This window comes from Euprymna scolopes, chromosome 3 (assembly GCF_053919585.1).
Source record: "Euprymna scolopes isolate OS-2025 chromosome 3, ASM5391958v1, whole genome shotgun sequence".
Classification (NCBI taxonomy): domain Eukaryota; kingdom Metazoa; phylum Mollusca; class Cephalopoda; order Sepiida; family Sepiolidae; genus Euprymna; species Euprymna scolopes.
The window spans coordinates 48,133,060-48,156,410 of NC_136484.1; the positions used below are offsets into that span (position 1 = coordinate 48,133,060).

The 23,351-nt window shown below is 31.5% G+C and overlaps 1 protein-coding gene across 3 annotated transcripts in view; it reads right to left on the reverse strand.

Annotated features, from left to right (window-relative positions):
* LOC145254776 (uncharacterized) overlaps positions 1-23,351 on the reverse strand; it is a 96,476-nt gene that overhangs the window by 36,415 nt on the left and 36,710 nt on the right. Inside the window, exons 9-14 of one of the 3 annotated variants that reach the window (XM_080113553.1) lie at positions 23,050-23,172; positions 10,295-10,410; positions 8,525-8,618; positions 6,080-6,287; positions 2,806-2,908; positions 1,330-1,456 (exon numbers count right to left, since the gene is read on the reverse strand). In XM_080113553.1, the coding sequence (XP_079969679.1) occupies positions 1,330-1,456; positions 2,806-2,908; positions 6,080-6,287; positions 8,525-8,618; positions 10,295-10,410; positions 23,050-23,172 (771 nt within the window). The remainder of the gene's footprint in view (positions 1-1,329; positions 1,457-2,805; positions 2,909-6,079; positions 6,288-8,524; positions 8,619-10,294; positions 10,411-23,049; positions 23,173-23,351) is intronic. The other 2 variants (XM_080113561.1, XM_080113571.1) reach the window with 2 other exon arrangements.

Below are 23,351 nucleotides of genomic sequence, written 5' to 3' on the forward strand. Positions count from 1 at the left end.
CAATTCGCAATTGGATTATGAATGTCGTCCGCATTGAGGATTGTACCTTCAACTTCCAGAAGAATGTAACTCACAACTGAATTTTGCCGAGTACTTTATCCACAACACCACAAGTCCTTGCACAATAAAGGGTTCTATTCGAAATTCTGTCCAGATTCCAGAGTTCAACGGAAAGATTCCCGAATTCAACAAGATACACCTGAAGAAGGTCAAAAGTTACATCAACCGAAATGTTGTGAAAATAAGTCAAGATGAGAACAATAGTCCAAAGAATCCAAGTAATACAAATAATAAATCCTCATCTAAAAAATTCAGAATCATAAAAATTATTTTGTATGGGCAGATTTTGTCAATTTTCTTTTGATATTTTCTTTCCAACTAGAAATTATCTCCCTTTACTATAACTACTTTATACACATGGTATTAAAGACTGTCATTATTATGTCACATTTATTATAACTCTATACAACTGTATATAGTAATCTGCCAGCATGATTTTGTTACTGTACTATAAAAGTAGTATAAAATGAAGTATAACTAAACAGATTCTCTATGATTTTATGCAGTAATGTAATAGAGTACATTCAGGTGAAAATGTACTAAGAAACAAATTTAGTAATAGATTAACTCCCCTTTTTCATTTTTCTCTGCTTTGTGTTTTAAATTAAAAATCATACATCATATTTTGATGCATCTATTATTGGTAGCTCGTAAAATACATCAGGAATATTCATAGTATCTGTATCAAAGATTTTTTTAAAAAAATGTAACTCACTTCAGCTTCTTTCTAAATATTAGCCTATTTATTTTTTGTAATTACTTGAATATCATACAACGTACGTAAACTAATTTTATGTTTCAACTTTCTCCAGATGTATCTTTTCAGACTTAGGAACCCATAAAGAATTTCAACGGAACCCTTTATTCAGCCCATTGAAGGTAGATTGCTAATTTTTATGTTATTCTTAGATATTATCGCCCGCAGTAAGAATTGAACTGTCAAAAGATCATTGCTTTGAACAAATTGTTAATTATTGCTTTTAATCGTTACTCTACAGATGAAATGAGAACATTCTACATCTGTGGATTAAATAAGGAGTTCATTTCTCAATATTTCATGTAGGTTTCAGAGTTCAAAAAATATTACCAGAAGAATGCTGAGGCTTACATCAACCGAAATGTTATGAAAATAGTCACCAAGAATGATAGTCAAAATAAAGTTTCTGTGTTTAGATATAAACCCAGCATATAAAAAAAAATGTAGAGTTTTAATTAGTTTATATCAATGAATAATCAAGAAAATATGATTTTTTTTTCTGTCAAACTTACCTAAAACATCGCCAGAGAGAAATTTCAATGCAGGTATGACATTGTCAATCCAACTATTTTGCTGCGATACCCAAGGGTTAAGGGGAGTAGTTGGAGAATCTTGCCAATCACGCACTTTTTCTTCTAACTGTAAAAATTGAAATTAAATTATCTTTAATGTCAAAATTAAAAGAAAATATCAAATTTGGAAAACTGTTAATTTAACCGTTTAAAAGTTCATTAAGGATAAAAAAAAAAAACCCTGAAAATAAGCCAGCCATAATATAATCTTGAAAAATATATAGTGAATCTAAAACCATATATTGAATTAGATTATAAAACTAAATTAAAAAAAAAAAGTTTTTTTTTTCTTCTATCTCACTCTCTAGGTATGTTACGATTACTTTGTTACAGATGTCGAGGTGTTATCTGCCCAATCAATGTGTGATATTCATCAAAGAAGCAAGTGACTATGCGTTTGTGCTTTGTGTGGCTGTAAATAATCACCACTCACATCAGAAACGTCCTTCTGTCCTGCGAGCTGAGAAGAAAGAGAAATATCCAAAAGATCCAAGATGGCGTCCATGATCTTTTAAAAGCCCTCGATCTCGTACAGTTTTCGCATGGTCACATGACACACCTGCTAATGAAGCATGCCTGGACATGATAAAAGCTGGTCGCTGGGAGGAGTGGGGGAGCGTTCAGACCTGCGTACCGTGAACAGTGCTCTGCATCTCATCAGACTTTTTGATACAACCCATGTAGTGAAATTTGGTGTGTGTCTCGTTAGACTTTTTTTTGTTTTGCCACACTGTGACAAATGTGGATGTAGATGGTGCATCATGGAGACTGCTTGTGAATTTAATATTCCCTAAAAACTTCCTTTTTTAGGAAGAAGCAGGCTCCCATTTGATGTTAAAGCTATCTTCTGCTACTTGGGTGACATGTTGAATGCTGATGGTGGTTGTGAACGCAATATAATTGCTTGCTGTAATTTTGCTTAGGAAAGATTCAAGAAGCTGCTGCCAATTCTTACATCAATTTCTTTCAAAATATGGGATAAAGTTTTTTCGGTCTCTATTGCTTCTGTCATCTTGCATGGGAGTGAAACATGGACAACAGATGCTTCTAATTTTTATGATTTTTTGCATGATGACCGTGCCATAATCAGGTGGATGGATGAATTGTGCTTCATCATAAACTTGGTATTTAGGGTATTTTGGATGCCATACACGATCAGCATCTCAGATGGTTTAGCCATGCATTAACTCCATAACATGCCTGGATATCGCAGGTACTAAGGAACGTTGTAGACAAAGGAAGACTGGCTTGAGTGCATAAGAATTGATTTGACTGCATGCAACATGACTGATGTTAACCCTTTGAATTGGACTGCATTGAGAAAAGGTGTGAGAGGTTACATGTTGCCCATCTTGAATCTAGGACACTCATGTATAAAAAATGAAACAAGAAAGCAAAGATTTAAAAGGTACTCACTTTTGCAGTTGTTACTTTTGAATCCGGAAATTCATTAATGAGATCTCGTAAAAGACTGAAAAAGCTATCAAACTGTCCAAATGGTAGCTTGGGAGGTAAAGATCTGTAAGATAAAAGAAAAAATAATATTACTGATGTGTAGAGACAAAGAAAATCGAAATGTGAACGGACAACTGCCAAACACAGCAAGGCAAACGAAAATTATTTTCGGATAATTAAAATTTCATTCCTTTTTAGTCCAAGAACTTTCCCAAAGTTATTTTGATGACATTCTTATGACTGATGTCCATCTATTTATATATGTACAAGGGGCATTCTAAAAGCAATGCCTCCTATTTTTTATTCCACCCAAACAGATCAGAGAGGATTGTATTGTTATGAATTGCATTGTAATGGTAACTCAGCTTATGCATTCATAACCTGAAAGTTTCACCTCTCTGTTGCAGATATTTATGGTATGAGATTCTATGAAAGCAACCAGTCATGGACGTATATCAGAAACAGAAATGTGTCATTGAATTCCTGACAAAAATACATTGAGAATTCTAAAGCCCAAAAGGTCACTCATTTTAATAGCACCACTCCTATCTTTGTCGTTCTTCAACTTTTTGAATTTATAAAAAAAAAAAAAAAAGAAAAGGCTTTACTTTTGGAACAACTTTTGTCCAAAGTAAGTTATGAAAATATATTTGTGGTAATTAAGCTCCACACAGGTTCACGTTTCATCCCTGTATTTCCTAAGGGAATGAAATGCAGACACCTCTGTGTAGCTTACTACCTGGCTTTACTAATATATTGAGCACTGTTGAAGTAAATACTGAAAATCTATACATAATATATTATATCTCCTTATAATATTATATGGGTATAAATGAAATAATTATATATATTTATAATATAAAGCTGAACATCTGTGTCTGGTCACGAATAGGCTCCTATATGGTTGACTATTATAGAAAACTGATCACATATAATGATAGAAGATGTATTGAGACACAGGAATGGGTATGTTTGATCTGGCATAATGATGATTCATTAAAATTGTGGGGTCTGCGTACGCACCTGGTCCACAAAGTATGGAAATAAAAAATTTAAAAATTAAAAAAAAAAAAACGTTTACAAGTGTTTTTGATATAGATGTACATAATAATACTTTCATAATAGGGACGGTGTAATAAAATTGTGGGGTCTGCGTTCACGCCGGGCCTCCATAGAATGGAAAGAGGCACAAACTTTTGATTATTCTACAACTTTAATAAAGACTTTTCATATCTATCTGTGTAAGTATACTTTGATAATTATGTTTCAGTTTGAAGAAATATGGTATAACAAAATCATGGGGTGTTCGTTCGTGCCTGGCCTCCATAGAATAGAAATATATCACAAAGTTTAACAAGATCCACAGAATATTGTGATAAGTGTTTCAGTGTGAACAAGTATGGTATAATAAATTATGGGGTTTATCTATTTTATTTTTACTCTCATCATATTTTGCTTTGGTTTTGATACCCCCAAATTTGAAGCTATCTCTTTAACAAACCTTCCTTTTCATAACCTATCATACTTTCATAAATCAGAGTCCATTTTCGGTAGGCTATTTTTGAACCCAGTCAACAACAGGTACTTTTGCTAGTAATATATAATTATAAATAATTATTTTTTATACCTACAGACACTAGTGTGTAAAAATTTCACAATTATCAGCGCAGGAAGTCACAATTGCTGCTGATTGTGGAATTCAAACCCAGCCACAAAGCCACCTTTCACTGCATTAGCAAAGAACGTTACCCCTGGGTTGCCGTCAACTGCCATGCGAATTAAGGAAAATTTTAACAATTATAGAGCCAAATATAGGCATAGAAAAATTAGTTGGCATTTTGACCTTAAACCTAAATAGAATTGCATCTAACCAATCAATATTTGATTCTGTCTAGCCAGTGATTTACACAAAATTTGTGTGTTAGTTAAATAAACAAATCCTATTCATTTCATCCCTACTATATGACCTAAGAAATAGTTCAATAATAAACAATGAAAAAACTCCGGGGGGGGGGGAGGGGATGATAGACTTAGTCATTTCTTTTTTTACATGGTGCAGAACTCAAATTTACATATGTTAAGGCCTTAAACTGCACCATTTGTTCATTTTCACCAGGATTTGACGTCTCCTGGAGACTTTTGGGGCTAAATATGTGTGCGTGTGTGTGGGGGGGGGGGCAGGGGGGGGGGGTATGCTGAACTTAGTCATTTTTTTTATGCCTCGTTCACTGTGCACTCACGGGGGACCATGCATGCTTCACTTGTTTAACTTGTACCCATGTTCAAACACTTTAATCAGCAACAATCATGCAAAGGAGGAATATCTGTATGTTCATTCTTTAAATTTTTGTTTGTTAAGATACAGTCGATAGATCAATTTTTTTTTAAATATGTCGTTTTAAACAAAAACAATATTACATATTTGTCATGCCAAAAAAACAATAATATATCCAAAAATTACAAAAAAAAATCATTGAGTTGTTTACAGTTAAAAGAAATTTTTACGGAAAATTGGGTAAAAATCGCATTTTTCTTAGACGTTATAAAGTAGACAATAAGAGGTTAAATACAAGGGACGTAACTCCGAAAGGAATACTTTAGATTACTTGTTTATGGCTGCAATATTTGTTGTCTATAATGATAGATACGGCACAATCACATTGACACACCGGTTCTCATCAGATCACTAAAGTCAAGCAACATTGAGCCTGGCCAGTACCAGTTGGGTGATCATTTGGGAAGGTGAGGCGCTGTATATGTCGCGAGGTAAAATACCAGATTGAGAAACTAGCTCAATCTATGCTTCTCTCGAAGGTAGATGGAATTCTCTTAAGCCGTGGTAGGCACCCCATCTACTGATGAGATCACGATAAAAAATACCCTTGATAGTCCTGGTGGAGCATCAAGTATTCAGCTACGGACAAGATTTGAATTACACTACAAACTCGTGTAGTGAGTTCAATCTTGGCTGCGACGACGATGGATGGATGGATAACGATAGATTGTTTTTTTATTAAAAACACAATAGCAGTTGTTCTACTCAATGAATTTTCATAATTTTGGGATATATTATTATTTCCAACGTGACAATTAAGTGCGTAATATTGTTTTTGCTTAAAACGATATATTTAAAAAAATCAATTTGTCAACTATATCTAAACAAGCACCGCAAAGACATGTCAAGAAATAATAATTTCTAATATTAATTTGTTTAATTTTTTTGTGAATCACTTACTCTGGTAATGGAAAGTCTGGAACACATTCTTCATCTCGGTTAAGTAACTCTGGGATTTCAAGATTTGCTGCATCTTCATGGCTGGAAATGGCCATTCTTTTGGCAATGCTATCAGCACGACCAGCTTTTAATTTGCGCATTTTCTCTCCTTTCTTTTTTACTTTCTTTACACTAGCAGGACTGGTCGATGCAGTAGTTTCTGGAACGTCTGAAACGAAAACACAGAGAAAAAATATTTATTACTGAATTTAAAAAAAAAAAAAATTGAATTTTCTGTTTAATTACTATTTAGGTCCAACTTTGAAAATCTAACATGGTAACTTTATATGTTATATATTTAAGATCAAAAGAAAATCTAATAATTCTCATTGATATCAGAGGATATAACTCGCTACATCCATTGATTCCACATACAATTGAAATTGATTGCTGCTGCTGTTTTTTTATTTTCATAAGTTATATGTACGCTTGAATTTAGAAAGGCTGAGATTTTGCTTTAGTTTTTGGAAGGAGATTTTGTTTTTCATCAATTTTATATTTAAAAATGTAGTAATGCCAAAGAAATAAACGTTTTTTGCAATACAAAAAAAATTGAAAACAAATTGTTTGATTAAAAAATATTAATATTGGAGTTCACCGCTTCATCATTGACAAAATGAATATTACTATGAATCGGGGTTAATTTTCTATTATATAAATCTCACCTATCTGTTTAAATATATGTATGCATGTATGTTTGCATGTCTGCCTAAAACTTTCGACACAGCCAACGGATTTTCATGAGATGGGTATCGTTTTGAAGCTCCACCCTTCTGACGACAAATATTGAAAAATTGGCTAAAGGCATTAATTCCTTCATCCTCAAACTGGGCACTTTTCTACAAGGAGGGGGTCACTTTTTTCACCGATATTTTCGAAAGTCATCCCCTCTTTTCGATTGACTAGCCTTAATTTTAACCTTCACCACTTCCGGACACAACAGCAAAGACATCACTTTTTTTTTTTTCCACATTCTTTTCCTCCTTTGTGGTATGGATTTGAGCCTGCCTGCCTACTACCACTTTTTTTTTTTTTTTTTTTTTTTGCTCAACACACATCTCCAAACACCCAGGCAATGCCGGGCACCCAAGTTAGTAATTTGATAAAGGAGCATAACACCTGAGATTCGTCACTTCCAGCAAAGAAGTAATTCAGAGGAAATCATTGAAGGGTTAAAATCAGTTCCCTGTCTATTTTAAGTCAATACATAAGAAAATCAAATTGATATTTTTCATTAGAAATTAAGAATTTTATTTTTATTACAAATATTTTTCTTATGAGTTGAATGTTTTCTTTTTTACAAATCCTCAAAAGAAATATGTTTTTTACTTACATATTTTGTACAAAAATACTTAGTAGTGAAAATATAGTTTTTAATAAATGATTTTTCTTTACATACATGTGCTTTTGTCCAAAAATATGAATTTTGGGCACTTCTTTATTATAATAGTGAAATTCAAAAATCGAAATATTGAATTTCAAGTAAAACCAATGGTATCTATTTGATTGTCTTGTTGCAGTAATGAACATATCCAAAAATTATGAAAAATAATAAGGTATAAAATTAATTATTAATAAAAATAGTTTTCAAAGACAATTAATGAAAATTGAGTTTTTTTTTAAAGAGAAACCAAAGAGTTTGAATTGTAACAAGGAAGGTAACTATTTTCTAAAAACTTTGGAAAACTTACAACAATTTAGAAAAACTCAATTTTTGCTAATTGTCTTCAAAAACTGCTTTTATTAATAATTAATTTTATACCTTATTGTTTTTTGTAATTTTTGGATATGTTCATTACTGTGACATGACAATTAAGTAGATACCATTGGTTTTACTTGAAATTCAATATTTCGATTTACGAATTTCGCTATTATAATGAAAAAGTGCAGGATTTTGTAATTGGAAGTTATATATTTTTTATTTTATCTATATATAATCAAATGCTTTTTTACATACATATTTAATAATGAAAATATGTTTTTGTCCAAAAATACTTGTGACTTATGCATTTTAACATCTTATCAGTGGGTAGGAGATGGATTGTTAATTCTTTTAGATACCATTTTAATGTTCTCAAACTGTCATCTGTTTTGATAATTAAGTTTTTAAAAGATATGTAAATAAAACAGATCAACTGCTGCAATTACTTCCTCAACGATTTTACCCATATTTGCTGCTTATCACAAAGAAATTTTCACTGATTTCTTCTGAACTTTTCCTTAGTTAAAAGTAGCAAGTCTCAGGTGTTATGCTATTTTACAAATATTTTTGTTATATCTTTTTGTAAATCAGATTTTTCTAACTTGATACATTTGTATTGGTTTCATGGCCGTGTTTAAAAAAAAAATGTCATTTCTACAAAAAAACAAAAAAAAAAAAACAATGAACTAAAAGAGTTTACTTACTTGAAGGAGATTTGGGTACTGGTCTTTTCCAAGCTTGGCATCGTATTAATATATCTTGCAGAGTTATTGTACTGATATCCATTTCTGGCATATCCTAGCATTGAATAAAGATATACGGTAAATGAAAAGCTGAATCATTTTGGAATAACATAACAATTCTACGTCATTTCAAATTTACTAAACTTATCAAATTTCAAATGAAAAAACAAAAGCAAAAACACCATTAGAATACAATCAAAACAATATTATGTTTCTGAATTTTTGAGATAAAAATTGGTTATTTGTACTTTTCTTATCTTGAGTGTCATTTTAACAATATTTCAATCAATGTAAATTTTGACCTTCTTCAGGTATCTTGTGTTGAACTGGAGAATGTCTCCGTCGAACTCAGGAATTTGGACGGAATTTTAAACAGAACCCTTAATTCATTTTGCAAGGGTAGCATGCACTCGTTCCATCAACCATGACTGGATAGAGGTCCTAAGTAATTCGCAATTGTATTTTTCGGCTGCCCACACTGAGAATTGAACCTTGAGGAGTATATCACTTTTACAAATGATTTTTCCAAGTACTCTTAACCTTTCGCCATGGGTTCTTGTGGACAGTTCTAGTGTGGTCAACCAAAAAATACAATTGCAAATTACTTAGGATCTCTATCCAGTCATGGCTGATGAAACGAGAGTATGCTACCCCCGTGTAGTAAATAAAGGGTTACGTTTGAAATGACATACAAATTTCCGAGTTTGACACAGACATTTTCGAAGTTCGACAAAATACAACCGAAACGTTGTGAAAATGGCACTCAAGATGAGAATAGTAGTCGGAAGAATCCAAATACGAACCAAAATAATATTGTTAAATGTAATAATGAAACATTTATTAATTGATTTGATTTAAATTTTACTTTAATTTTTCTCAAAATAATAGCAACGTTCTGCATGTAAACTAAGTAGATATATATTTATACAAATGTGTGTTTATATTTATGCATTGCAATGCAGAGTTTGCCCCCCCCCATCTTTCTTAAAGGTTGGGCATTTGTAATATATTGAATGTCTTTGAAGGCATTTAAGAACAAGCTGAGGAATACATAGCCATGGGAATTTGGAGACTGGAGTCATTACGTGGGTTCAGACAGAATGCGAAAATGAAGAGTGGGAAAACACATTTTTGACTGGATTTCACTGTTGCTAATAATAATGGAAATAAAAGATCCAGAGATCATAGAAATGTGACCAAAGACACATGTATGACAATAACTCTTATTTGAGCCAATCAAACTGCCATTCGATCAGCCAGCTAGTTTTCATGTTTCTTGTTTGATATTATATCTAAAAAATTCTACCCAATCAAATTACAACAACAATCAACGACCGAGAAGAAATTCTTTATTTTGGTAATTGTCTGAGAGCAAATAAAGAAATTCATTTTCTATAATATAAATCTCATCTGTCTGTTTAAATGTATGTATTTATGTATGTATGTTTGTATGTCTGCATGTATGTATGTATTCATGTATGTTTGTACGTCTGCCTAAAACTTTTGACAGAGGAGACGGATTTTCAGGAGATCGGTATCGTTTTGAAGTTCGATCCTTCAGACAGCAAATATCGACTGGGCACTTTTCTACAAGAAGGGGTCTCTTTTTTTTTTTTTTTTTGGTCAATATTATCACTGTGTTCAAATATATATGACAGAGAAAAAAGATAATATCCAGTTTGTTTACTAACCATTTAGATAGAAAACCGTATTATATATAATTTTACTTACCCCATTTTCCATTTTCCGTCGTTTATAATCTCGTAACATTGCTTTATAATCTTCATCTGAGAATTCAACAGGACTGGATGAACGCCTGACTTTTTTGCCTGGACTGCTGTTGACATCTGCAATTAAAATATTCACAGATAAACAGGGATAAAGGCGTCTTTTATATATATATATATATATATATATATATATATATATATATATATATATATATAAATCAATTGCAATGGGTTTTTTGTTTCCTCCCTTTAAATTCACAATATCATTGCATGCACTGTGTTTATTTGTAATCGATTAAAAATAAAGGTAAGTAATTGTTTTAGAAACATTTAAGCAACTCCGTAGAGCATATGTTTGCTGATCAGTTAAGTTTGAAAAAACATTTTATCGGTTGGCCACTATCTTTCTATAAGAGATTCGGTACATCAGTCTATGAAGCTTTTTTTCTATGGACACAGCATTATAATATTAATTCTTGTTTTAGAACTAAAATAATTTTTGTTAACTTTTCAGCAAATAAGAGTAAAAGTTGTGCAACCAGAAATTACACAAGACGTTACATTTAAAATTCATGAAAGTCTAAAATAAAATATTAATATTTATGCTTTGGATTTTTTTTTTGACAAAGATTGATAATTTGCGTTTCATAGACGCAATATCAAATTCTGTTGCAAAATCTAAATTAGTTTTTTTATGATTCAGGCTACAGGTAATAAATATATGCTAAATATAAATTTGTGCATTATTTGAATTATTCGTTCTACTATTATTCAATTCATAGCGTAGATTGTTCTTATTCTGTCAACCATAATCAGATAAGTGTCAGTTTATCTTATTCTTAGTTATTACCTGTAATGAGGACTGAACTGTCAAACCCTGTCACTTAGAATTTAACAAATAATAACTAAAAATCGACCTCCAGTTTACTTTCAACAGCCTTGCTTCCCTATTTGTTTTGTCCTTTACCCTCACATTCCATGAGCAATGTTTCTGATAAAGGGGGAAAAATTGCTGTTTTCTGGGTTGCAATCCATATATCAAACACGTATTGTTGGCTAGTTTTTGACTGTGAAGTAATATTGGGAGGGGGGGCTCCTTACATCAGGTGCTTCCATCTGAAACAATTCCCATATTACATCAGACGTTTATTTGAAACAATTCCCATTTTAAATAAATAAAAATAATCAGCATAAAATTAAAATTAGCACTTCTACCTGGTTATAGTTGATAGCACGAGAAAAATCTATTTCTAGGGATTAAATATAGAGTTCTGTTTAACTGGTGTAGTCTCTGATTTTCTTATGGATATTTTTTCAAAATTCCATACAAGTTTCAGAGTTCAACATAAAGATTCACAAGTTCAAAAAGATGTACCTAAATGAGGTTTGTCGATTAAAACGGTTGAAATGTTATGAATATAACAACCAAGATGAGAACTGTTATAGTTTTATAATTGCAGTTATGATTTTGCAATTGGATATCATAACAGTCATGAACCAACGAGTGAGTTACCAGTAATTTTTATTGTGAGATTAACTTGATTTGAGGTGACATTCACTCCCATAGAACAGTGTCCCAGACGAATGCAGATCACACATGATGGTCCAAAGCCGCCAAGATAGTAATAGGTACCCAGTCCTGGGGCCAGCAGCAAACACAAACCTGTGAATTTGCACTAGATTCAAAGTTGGCTTTGATCGGTATGTAACCACGTCTTCAGTTGGCCTCCTGGGCATCTTCATCAATCAGTGGTTCTGAACCTATTACTTCATGGATAAACTCAATGCAGGTAATCCAGTCAATGGTATAGTTAAACAGTATGAATGAAAGTACACAACCTTGTCTAACTGCAGAGTGGACGTCAAAGAATTCAGATTCCCTACCATAGCAGCAAATTTTTGTGTATGTAAACAGTAACATGTTTTGATTAAGGATTAAGCAGCGTGAGTGGAAATCCATCTGCATGCATTATCTGCTAGAGTGCACGTTGGCCCATGGAGTCAAATGCTGTAGCAATCAGATTAAGCTTTTATAAAACGGCTCAATAGCATTTTATCAAAAGATGTGGTATGATATAGAAACAACTTTTGTACGAGAAAAATAGGCTTGCAAAGAATTTTATAATTTCTAAAAACCAATAAAAAATAGCACAAAATTTTTTTTTTTTTCTGAAATCGTAGTCTTCATGAAGACCTGTTTCCCCACTTACTGTAAAACATTTCTTTTATTATATGATACAAGATTTCAGGTTATGTGCTAAGGCTGAAGAAACAATATTCAAGGAAATAAAAAAACATTAACCTTAAAATATTCTTATTTTTATATTTATAAAGTTGAGACATTTATCACACCCACCCCTACACAGTAGAGATCCCTAAATGTAAGAAAGCCTTTTACTCTAATTGTTTCTTCCCCAAAACTGATAGACTCTGGAATTCTCTTCCGGGTTCTTGCTTCCCCAACTGTACTGACATGTAGAAGTTCAAGTGTAATGCGAACAGACATCTTGCTGCTCAACTTCCTACATAGTATCCCTGCTACTTATGTCCCTGATAGTAGCCCCCTACATCAAAGTGGCATTGTGCCTTGTTTGGGGTGAAAATGTAATTAAAAAACTGAGATTAAAATAAATTCATATTAATAATAGAACATTCACTTCTAATATACTGATCATGTGTATGCAATCGAAATCCTATGGTTAACTAATTTGTATATTTCTTTTCATTAATTCACTATTTATTATCGTTTTCTAATTCAATGATTGTTTTTATCTATTATAGCACATAATTCTATTTTTTTTTATATTATGGATAGAAACTCAGTATTTTGTGTGAAAAATATTTCCAGTCTTTTCAGATCAATTTACTTTCAGGGGTTGCAATCCAAAATTAAAACTAAAGCCCACCCCAAAACACACACACACTAATGGACAAGCAAACACATCAATCAGTACCCTCCCCATGCATGCACACATTAATTTGGTTACAAAATTAGATTCCAGAATAATGCATTTCGGTTCATTTGTAAACAAGGATATTTTATTCTTTTGTTAAATGGTAAATTAAAAACATCCCAACCTGAAGAAGAGTGAACAGTTGTTCCTAACACACTTCTCTCTCTCTCTCTCTCTCTCTCTCTCTCTCTCTCTCTCTCTCTCTCTCTCATGCATGCACGATTCAGAAGAAAGATTTTTTTAGCTAATCTACTACATGTTTGATGAGTCATGTCTATGATGTAATATCCTGAAAACATAACCCTAACTCCAATCCTTTAACTTCTAATGAAATGAAATTTTCCACTTACTATAACCATTTTTTTTTTTACATAGGTATCACCACTTATCAAGGCCCAAAGGCCACTCGAGGATAAGGGTTAAAGAGTGTACAGTAGTCAATTGGACAATATAGTAATCGCTAGTAACTGAACTTCCGTAAATTTGTTAACTTTAAGTGGAACGGCTCATCAAGAACTTGTTTACGTTGGACTTAAAGAAAATTTTGGTTCCAACATTATTTTTACACACCCATCAAAGTATAGCAACATCAAAGCATATACAGAAGTCATTTAACTCTGACAATGTTATGAATAGAAAACCAGAAATATGTATAGCTCTAAAGTGGTTAACACCACAGACTAAAAACCTGGGTGTGTCAAATTCGAATCCAGATCGTTCCACAGAAACACTTTCATCAAAACCCACACCTGACCTTGTGTCTAATCTGCTGAAAAGAAGGTAAATAAAATAAAATAACTTTACAAATAACAAAATCAGATGGTTCATACCCGACACTAAATTGATATCTACAAAAAAAAAAAATGTACTTTTTAAGTATTCTTGGATATCTATATTGGATTGACACAGAAGAGATTCACAAACTGAACACTAATAGAATAATGATTAACTAGCAGCATCTTTTAGCCAAGATCACAGTGTAGTATCGATCAGTGGATGAGAAATCCTTCTAGACTGAGGCAATTTTTGTTTTTTGTTTCTATCCAGAGTGCTCCTTTTTGAGGAGCTGGATTTCCCCCACATTAAAAACCGACCTTGTGTCTAACTCTACCCTCATGGGGAGGCAAGTAAATAGGAACTAGCAGCATCTGTGTCCCAATGTTGGCCGAGAAAATTAAAGAAACCAAAAATTACAACACCCAAAAGTAAATTGACTTGAAAGATTTTTTTCCCTAAAATGCTAAGTTTCTATCCATGATAAAAAAAATAGAATTATGTGCTATAATAAAATGAAAACAATCATTGAATCAGAAAACAATATGGACAAATAGTAAATTACTGAGATGTCCTTTTACAAAGAAATACACAAATTAGTTAACCTTAGAATGTCGATCGCATACATCTGATCAGTGCATTAAAAAGATATTTTTCTTTATATTTTGAAATATTTGTTGTTTTAATCTCACTGTCAGTGCAATAAATGTAAATAGAGATAGAAGAATAATAAAAACAAAGCTGTGAAGTCGGATTCGTAGAATTCAAGTCGAAAACAATTAATCAATGTTCATAATCATCATATGCAGTCGATTGTTCATTTTACATGTAGACATGTTGATGACTTTTAAAATACATTCGAACATGGCTTTTGGACAGCTTTTAAAATTTGATTTTAAAACTAATCTATCTCTGGCCAGATCTTTATCCCTCTTTCTCTCCAATTCATCTTTATTACTTTCTTCTGTGTTTTCCTTAGCCTTTTCCTGCTATGTCAACTGCTCTACATCTACTAACCCAAGCACTTTCATCCATTCTATAAACATGGCCAAACCAACAGTTTCCTGTTCTGCACACGTCGTCCTATGTTATCTAGATTTAATCTTCCTAAGGTTATCAGATCTAAGCCTGTCTTTTAGATTCACATTACACATCCATCGTATCATTCTGATATCGTTTATCTCCATGCAACACATATCCTCAACCCTCACTGCATTAATCAGATTTTCTTTTTAAAAATATATATGAAAGAGAGAACCCAGTTAAATTACACTGTGTCATTATCTCCCTTTTATTTGTGTCTGAATAGCCTTTTTTATTGGCAACTTACTGATATTTTTAAAGAAAGAGTTAAAGACATTTGCCTCTACATATTCAAAATTTTTCAAGATATACTTAACATATTTTATGTTTAAAAAAAGCATTTTTTTTTTCTTTAAACAAGCGAAAAATAACTTCCTGAAATGTTAGTGTTAAAAATTGGAAAAAGCAAAACAAACAAAAAAAACAAAACAGGACAAAATTTAGCACATTCACCTGGTACAGCATTCACCTTGAGTGAGTTGAACTGGTTTCCTCTGAAGGAGGTAGATTCTAGGGACTATTAAATTCACAAGCAATCCCTAGTCATATGCATATTCTAGTCAGGGAAAACGATGAAGTTAGTATATATATATATATTTTTTTTTTTTTTTTTTCTGAGAGATTGTCGCTGTCTATAAATTGCTTAATATTTCTAAATGATTGCTCATCTCACACTTATAAGGTTCAACATAACTTTGGTAATCTAACAAGAACTGCCATTCAGATAAAGATTAAATTAAATCTTTCCTTACATCTGGACAAAATGCACAATTCCAAACAGGGAGTAACAATTCATTAATAACAATACTAACATAGAACGAGGGGTATTATTATAGAGATATTTTAAGCAAAATTTTATGAACGCAAAATATGACAATGGCATATATACTGGAGAAAATGAATTTGAAAAACAATCAGAAACCACAACAAAATGCATATTTTCTTTTTTCAAATAAATGTAATTTTTTTTCTTTTTACAAAGGAGTCACCACTTATCAAGGCCCAAAGGCCACTCAAGGATAAGGGTTAATGGGTATACATAAGTAGTGGAAATTTTGTAAATTGGATTAGTTAGGGGGATGGCTCATCAAGAACTTGTTTACATTGGACTTGAAGACAATCAAATTGTAGTCAGCTGGAAAGCAGGCAAAAGGAACAGAGTTCCACAGGCGTGCAGTTCTAAGAAAGAAGCTTTGTTCATGGAATCTACGTTTAGACTTAGGCACAGATAAGGAGTGCGGGAAATTATTGATAGTGGTTTTGGCTAGACAAGTGTTTTTCGTGAAAGTTTGACAAGGGGGGACAAGAGATTGGAGCTCAGACGAGCACTTGCCATGAAAATAACGATAAAGCAGAGATAGGCTTGCAACATCTCTTCTGTGGCAAAGAGGTTGCAGGGAAGAGAATAAGGCATCTGTCCATGTAATTATTTATTTAAAATTTGTATTTTTAGCTTAAAAAGCCATCTTCAGGGTGAAATACAGACATTTTTTTTTTTTTTAAATTTTTAGATCACGTTAATAAAACTGTTTTTATGTCCAAATAGCCATATAGTGAGATGAGCTGGCATGCATCAGTATTACGAAAATTTGAAAAATGGTTAAAAACCACAACATGATACAGGAGATTCAACAAAGTGATTTAAAAACAAAAAAATGTCTGAAGATGTCTTTTTAAGCAAAAGAAATAAATAATACATTTATTTGAAAAAAAAAAAAAAAATCTGCATTGCATTGTGGTTTCTGTTTTTCAAATTTTCTTAACACCAATGTTTCTCACTGTAGTACCAATATATTGAAAACTAATTTTATACAAGTTTTAATTTCATTTTGAGAACAACTCTCTGCATAATGTTTCTTGTTTTCTAGATTTTGAAAATGCTTACTTTCAATTTTCATAAATTATTTTTAAAATTTTCATCATATTTATGAAATTAAATGAAGGAGCTATCTGGCTTAAAAACTATTTCTACAAATTATACCACCAGAAATAGTGTAGCTGCTGGGAATAATAATCTACCAATATTATAAGAGCCCAGTTCTGGATCAAACACACATCCTTCAGAAAGCAGAAAATAATATTTAGGCGTTATGTGAGACATGTGCTAGAATTCAGGTGTCCAGATATGCCAAGAGTCATGTGCACTTTGTGGTTTATAGAGAAAAAAAGTCAGTGCATCGGAAAGTGCATTGCAGATTGCTGTATTCAGCAACAGAAAATAGCAGCGTTAGCAAATTTTGTGTTAGCAGTTAGGTGCTTGTGTAGAATAGTGATATTTTAAATCAACGCATTTCAGGTAAAAATATTATTAAGTACTTACATGTCATGTCGAAATTAGTATAAATTCTAAAAATTACGAAAAATGATTCTGTAGAAAAATAATTACAAGTAAAAATAAAATTTATTGAAATTATTGATTTATAAAGTTTTATCGTATGTTTTAATATTGAAAAGTTTCCAAAATCCAGAGGAAGGTAACTAAAATCAATCATTTTGATTAAATAATTACAGTCCGCCATTTTTAAACGCAAAATGTCGGAATGTAATTGTAGCTGATTTTTTTGTTAAAAATACATCTAGCATATCTTCTACTGGATCAATTTTTGTTATTTTGGGAATTTATGCTCATTTCAAGATTGCACGTAAGAATTTAATAATATTTGCACCTGAAATGCGTTGATTTAACACATCAATATTTTACACATGCAGCACAAACAGTTATTATGACAAACCAGTTTCAAATAGGTAAAAAACAAAAAAACACAAAACAAAACAGAGGATTATAATGAATAAACAAAGCATTTTCTGAAATTAGGAATCACAAACCAAACTTTTTCATTTTATCTAAAAAAAAAAAAAAAAAAGAAAAAGAAATATTTTGGTAGCTCAGTTAGCCACTAAATTATGTTAGAAATTAAAAAATTTGTAGACTTGTGTTTTATTGGTTCAGAACCAATTTTCAGTGTATAACTAAAAATGCAGTCGTTAAACAAGTGAAAAATCCTTACAATACATAGCGTCATCGTGTGGTAAATGAAAATTAATAATAATGGAAGCAATAAATATTAAATTGAACCAACTTAAACATTGGACAAAATCTCATTAATTCTTTAAAAAAAAAAAAAAAAAAAAAGTATAACTGTGCATATAACTTTTATTTCAACAATTAACACATTGAATCTTTTTAATATGATTGATAGCAAATTAGAGATCAAGCTGATTTTTCTTTTCATAGTAAATGAAAAAAAAACAAAAAAAAAAAACTCAAGAGTTAGACAATGCAAAAACAGACAGAAACACAATTTGATAACAGGACAAAATTTTATTTTTGTATTTCATTCACTAAAGTTTTCAACTTGGATTTCTTTTGTGAACGACAACTAGAAAACTCGCCGTATTGATGAGTATCCCTTTTTCTTTGATATGAAACTATTTTAACATGCACACAGATTTAGAATATTGTGCATAAAATTTGAAAAATACTGTTAAAAAATAAACAACCAGTCATAAAAAAAACAGTAACCTAGCTTATGCCAGTAGCATTCACTTTAAATGGGTTGACCTGATTTTTCCATAGGAAGCAATTTCATGAGAATATCAAGTTCACAATTGGTCCCCACTCGCATATATAACCTGGTCAGGGGGGATGATGGCATTAGATTTTTGCAGTTCTTGCAGGGAGATGTCGACATCCTCCTATATACAGCACATGGTATTTTTAAATGGTCACCCATCTGGTACTGACCATGCTCAATGTTGCTTAACTTCAGTAATCTGACAAGAACCGGTGTGTCAACATGATTATGCCGTATATAACCTAACTTGAAGCGACTTCGAAAAAACACTATTAAGGACATAAAAAAAAAAAAAAAAAAGAATTGTATATTTATAAAGAGACAAGGTTAAGTTTTGTTTACATCCAAATTTTAGCAAAATACCCTCTCCACACACACACAAAAATAAATGATATCTGAAGTTAAAATTGAAGGAATTTTTACTATATTTACACATCATTGCACTCTAAACTAAACTTTCTTGGGATAACTAATTAATTAATGAAAGCTCCCTGATGATTAGGAGTTCAATCCCTGCTGAGTTGATCAAGACTAAATAATTATGAGGTATTTAAAATAAAAAAAATAAAAAACAGCCAAATGAGAATATTTTGGAGATAATCGGGTTCAGTTTGAAATTTTCCAAAGTGTATTTATTAACTACGACAGACACATGAAAAAAATAGAAAGTAGAACATCCAAAACAACATAGATGAAGGGACCAATCCAATCATTAATATGTGTAAATTCAATCTGCATATTTAGTAATGGAAATGTTATTTCAAACTGAACCATGACATAACAACCAACTCAGATACATGGATGCAATCTTTAAATTATAAAATCATTATTTAGCACATTCATTGCCAACTATAAGTATTTTCATACCCTAGCATTTGCTTAGCCTTGCTCGCTACAGATAAACTTATAGTAACAAAATTCTTTTTTCCATTAGTCAATGTGCACTTATTGTACAAATAACTGTCATTAACTTGAACATATCAAAATAACACATATTGAATAATATGTTTATGAGTTATTTCATAGTTGGCCCCTGCCATGTATTAAGTTAATTTTTTTGGAGCGAATATGTATATAAGTTCCTATTTACAATGCCTCCGCACGGGACAAAGTTAGACAACAGGGTCGTTTTTTAACGTGGAGAAAAGGAACAAAAATAAAAATTGTCTCAGTCATGAAGGATTTCTCCTCCACTGATAGAGGACAAAAAATTAGAGTGCAGCATCTGAAGAACAGATACTACACTTTGATCTTGTCCCAAAGGCCAAAAGTTATAAGTTGATAAAAATGAATCTCACCTGTCTGTTTAAATGTGTGTGTGTGTGTGTGTGTGTGTGTGTGTGTGTGTGTGTGTGTGTGTGTCTGCCTAAAACTTTTGACAGAGGCAACGGATTTTCACAAGATTGGTATGATTTTGAAGCTCAACCCTTCGGACAACAAATACCGAAAAATTGGCTAAAAACATTTATTCCTTCATCCTCAACTGGGCACTTTTCAACAAGGAGGGTTGTTTTTTTTGTTTTTTTTTTGCATCGCCATTTTTGCAAGTCATCGTATCAGTTGGAATAACTTTACTAATTTCAACATTCCGAACTTCCGGTCGTGTCATGGAGTAGGGGTAAGACATCAGGTTTTGTTTCACTTTCTTTTCCGCCTTCGTGTCATGAGTTCGAGCCTGCCTACTACCACTTATATTTTTTTTTTTTTTTGCTCAACACACACCTCAAAACACCCAGGCAACACTGTGCACCCAAGCTATTTCACTATAAATAAAAGCTGATGCGAGTTATTTTTATTACAAAAAATATACAAACTGATATTCGTATCTGTTACACAAAGATATTTTCTTATTTAATGTTCCAAATACAAAAATATTAAAAATAATAAAAATTAATACATATTCCATATTATATTTATATGCACTATTTGTTGACTTTATTTTTGGAAATGACAGGAAAAAATAGCTTGGCAATGACAATAAATTTCATAGTGCTATAGCTGGCAGCAAATGTGTTAAACAATGTTTTATTCAAATTGAGCAGAATGTTTTAAAAATGAAATAAGTGAATAAAAATAAGAGATAAATATTTTAGTTTTCTCGGTTATAGTCAGCTAATGTACTTCCTAAATCCCAGCATAGAGCTATCAGAAGTGGTGACCTGGCAAATCAGTTCCTTCACTTTTATTATTCTTCAGTACTTCTATTGTGAAGCGATTTATTGAAATAAAATATGAAAAAAGGACATTATTGAAAAATATACAATAAAAATTCACAAAACTATAAAGATAAAGATAATACAATCGGTCTTTACTTGCACTTTTAATAACAAAATTAAAAAAAAAATGTTTTATTTTATTTGAAATTTTATAAGAGATATGTTTATGAAATTATAAAAATATTTGTTTTTAATTTTAAAATAAAAAGTTTTTTTTATTTTAATTTATATAATAAATATATGATTATGAAAGTATAAAAAATAAAATTATTGAAATCAAAATAACAAAATTTCAAACATCCTAAAAAACATATCCAATACAAAATATTCCCAAAACAATTTAAAAAATGTTTTCAATAATTCTTTAAAAAAAAATAAAACTAATTTCAATAATTCTTTATTAAAATAAGATAAAAAATATTTTCAATGATTATTAAATAAAAAAGAACGATCGAAAAACATAAAAAAGAATACATGCACAAAGAAGATATAGGCATGAGAGAAAGAAGCAAAGGAACTGATTTGCCTTGTGACCACCTCTGATAGCAGCCACGCTAGAAGGTAGGAAGTACTAAGCTGACTACAACCGTTTTCTCAAATATATTAATATTAACTGTACAGAAAGTTCAAAATAACTTTATAAATTGAGATTCTCTTACAAAAACTTGTTTGAATTTTAAGAAAAATAAAAATTGCTTGCTCACTTTTTTTTTACCCCTCCACCAATATAAAAATGCAGAATGAACATGTACAATTTAACATAATTCATTAACTCTAACCATTTACAAAATAAACTATACAGGAATAAAAAAAATTCTGCAATGTTGGAAATTAGGTTTTGATCTATTCAAAAAAAATAAGATCAAATTTTCAAAACAATAAATGGCATCCTATTCAGTACAAAAACAAATGTAATTATGTGAACCAATTTGATCTGATATTGTTAGGCGGATGTTGGAAATTGAATATAAGTTATTATCTACATCATGATTAAAATATTTCTATGAAAAAAAAAAAAAAAAAAACTAAAAATCAACTTTTTTTTTTAATCTGGAAAATTGATTCAATTATAATTTAATTAGTTAGGGTTGGCATAGTAAGAATGAGTTTTGACGGACTGTTTACTTTGTCTATTTTACAGCGAGTCATCTCTTTTGGGAGTTATTAATAGTGAAACAATATTTATCATAAAAAAATTATTATATGCAATTAGTCACAATTAACTCTTGATACCAGACTTCTAGGAGCAACAAAGGTGTTTAACAAAGGAGGAAGCAGAACTGAACTTGCAGTTAAAGGTAAGAATAGAATTCTGTTTTTGTACTTACGGTCAAGAGCAACAAAAAAAAAAAAAAAGAAAAGCAAACAGCTTTGATTCAGAAATTAAAAAAATAAAAAATGGAGATCATGAGCTCAACCATTAGTTTTTAGTAACGTTAAATAAACTGTAATAAGATGAGTAGAATGACCGCAGGGGTAAGGAATCGGGAGCAAACCAATTGAACAAAAGTTAGGAGTTAGTTCTTTTTTAAATTGATCCTAGAGACAGAAGGTGGATGATTTTCTGCCAACTCCTCATCCCTAATGTGGTGTTGAAGTCAGAACACAGGAAATATTTGCAGGAGTCAGGGTATGTGCTTTTTTTTTAAACCCAACTCCAGAGTAGAGAGTTAACAATATTTGCAGGGATTAATAACCAAGTCAGCAAAATGTCATGTTTTTTTGTTATTTTTTTTTTGTTTTCAAAACCAAGTCAAGAGTCAGTGTTTGTGTTTTTTTTTAAACGTGTCAGAAAGGGAATCTTTTTTCGTCGATTTCTCAGCTCTGAAGTCTGGAGTCGGTAATTTTTGCAGAAGTCGGAAATCAGTCAGGCTTTTATAAACTACTGTTGGATGTTTTTCTGCTATACTCCACCACTGATTTGAGGAGTCATGAATGCAATTACAATAATGGGCCAATATGTCTCAGCACTTTTAAACAATTTGAAACAAACGGACGTAACTTAAAATATCATAGCCATGGTTAAGCATAAACTACAGTTACTGGTTGCAAGAGTGTTCTTCTAAAGAAAAGCTAAAAACAACGCTTACCAGACCAATGGAGAATTGTGCCAATGTGCTTAGGAGGACTAACGAAGAAAGTGCTGCTTCTCACCTGTAATATCTCCATTGGCGATAGGTTTTGTGGCGTAAGTGGCCAATACAGCCGGCGCAGCAGGTTCAGGTGATGGCAAAATATACGAAGATTTGAGCAATTGTTTTCGGTTTTTCTGAGCTGCTGTAGCAGATGAAAAACAAGACGTGAAAAATAAAACCGTTTAAAATTAAGTTCTTCAAATTCTTCAATGTATTACGCTTTTTTTTAATCAAATTATTTTGAATCAACATCATTTCTTTTTGGATATCCAAATTTATAAAAGATTGAGATTAGCATAAAACCACTCGCATTATTAGCTT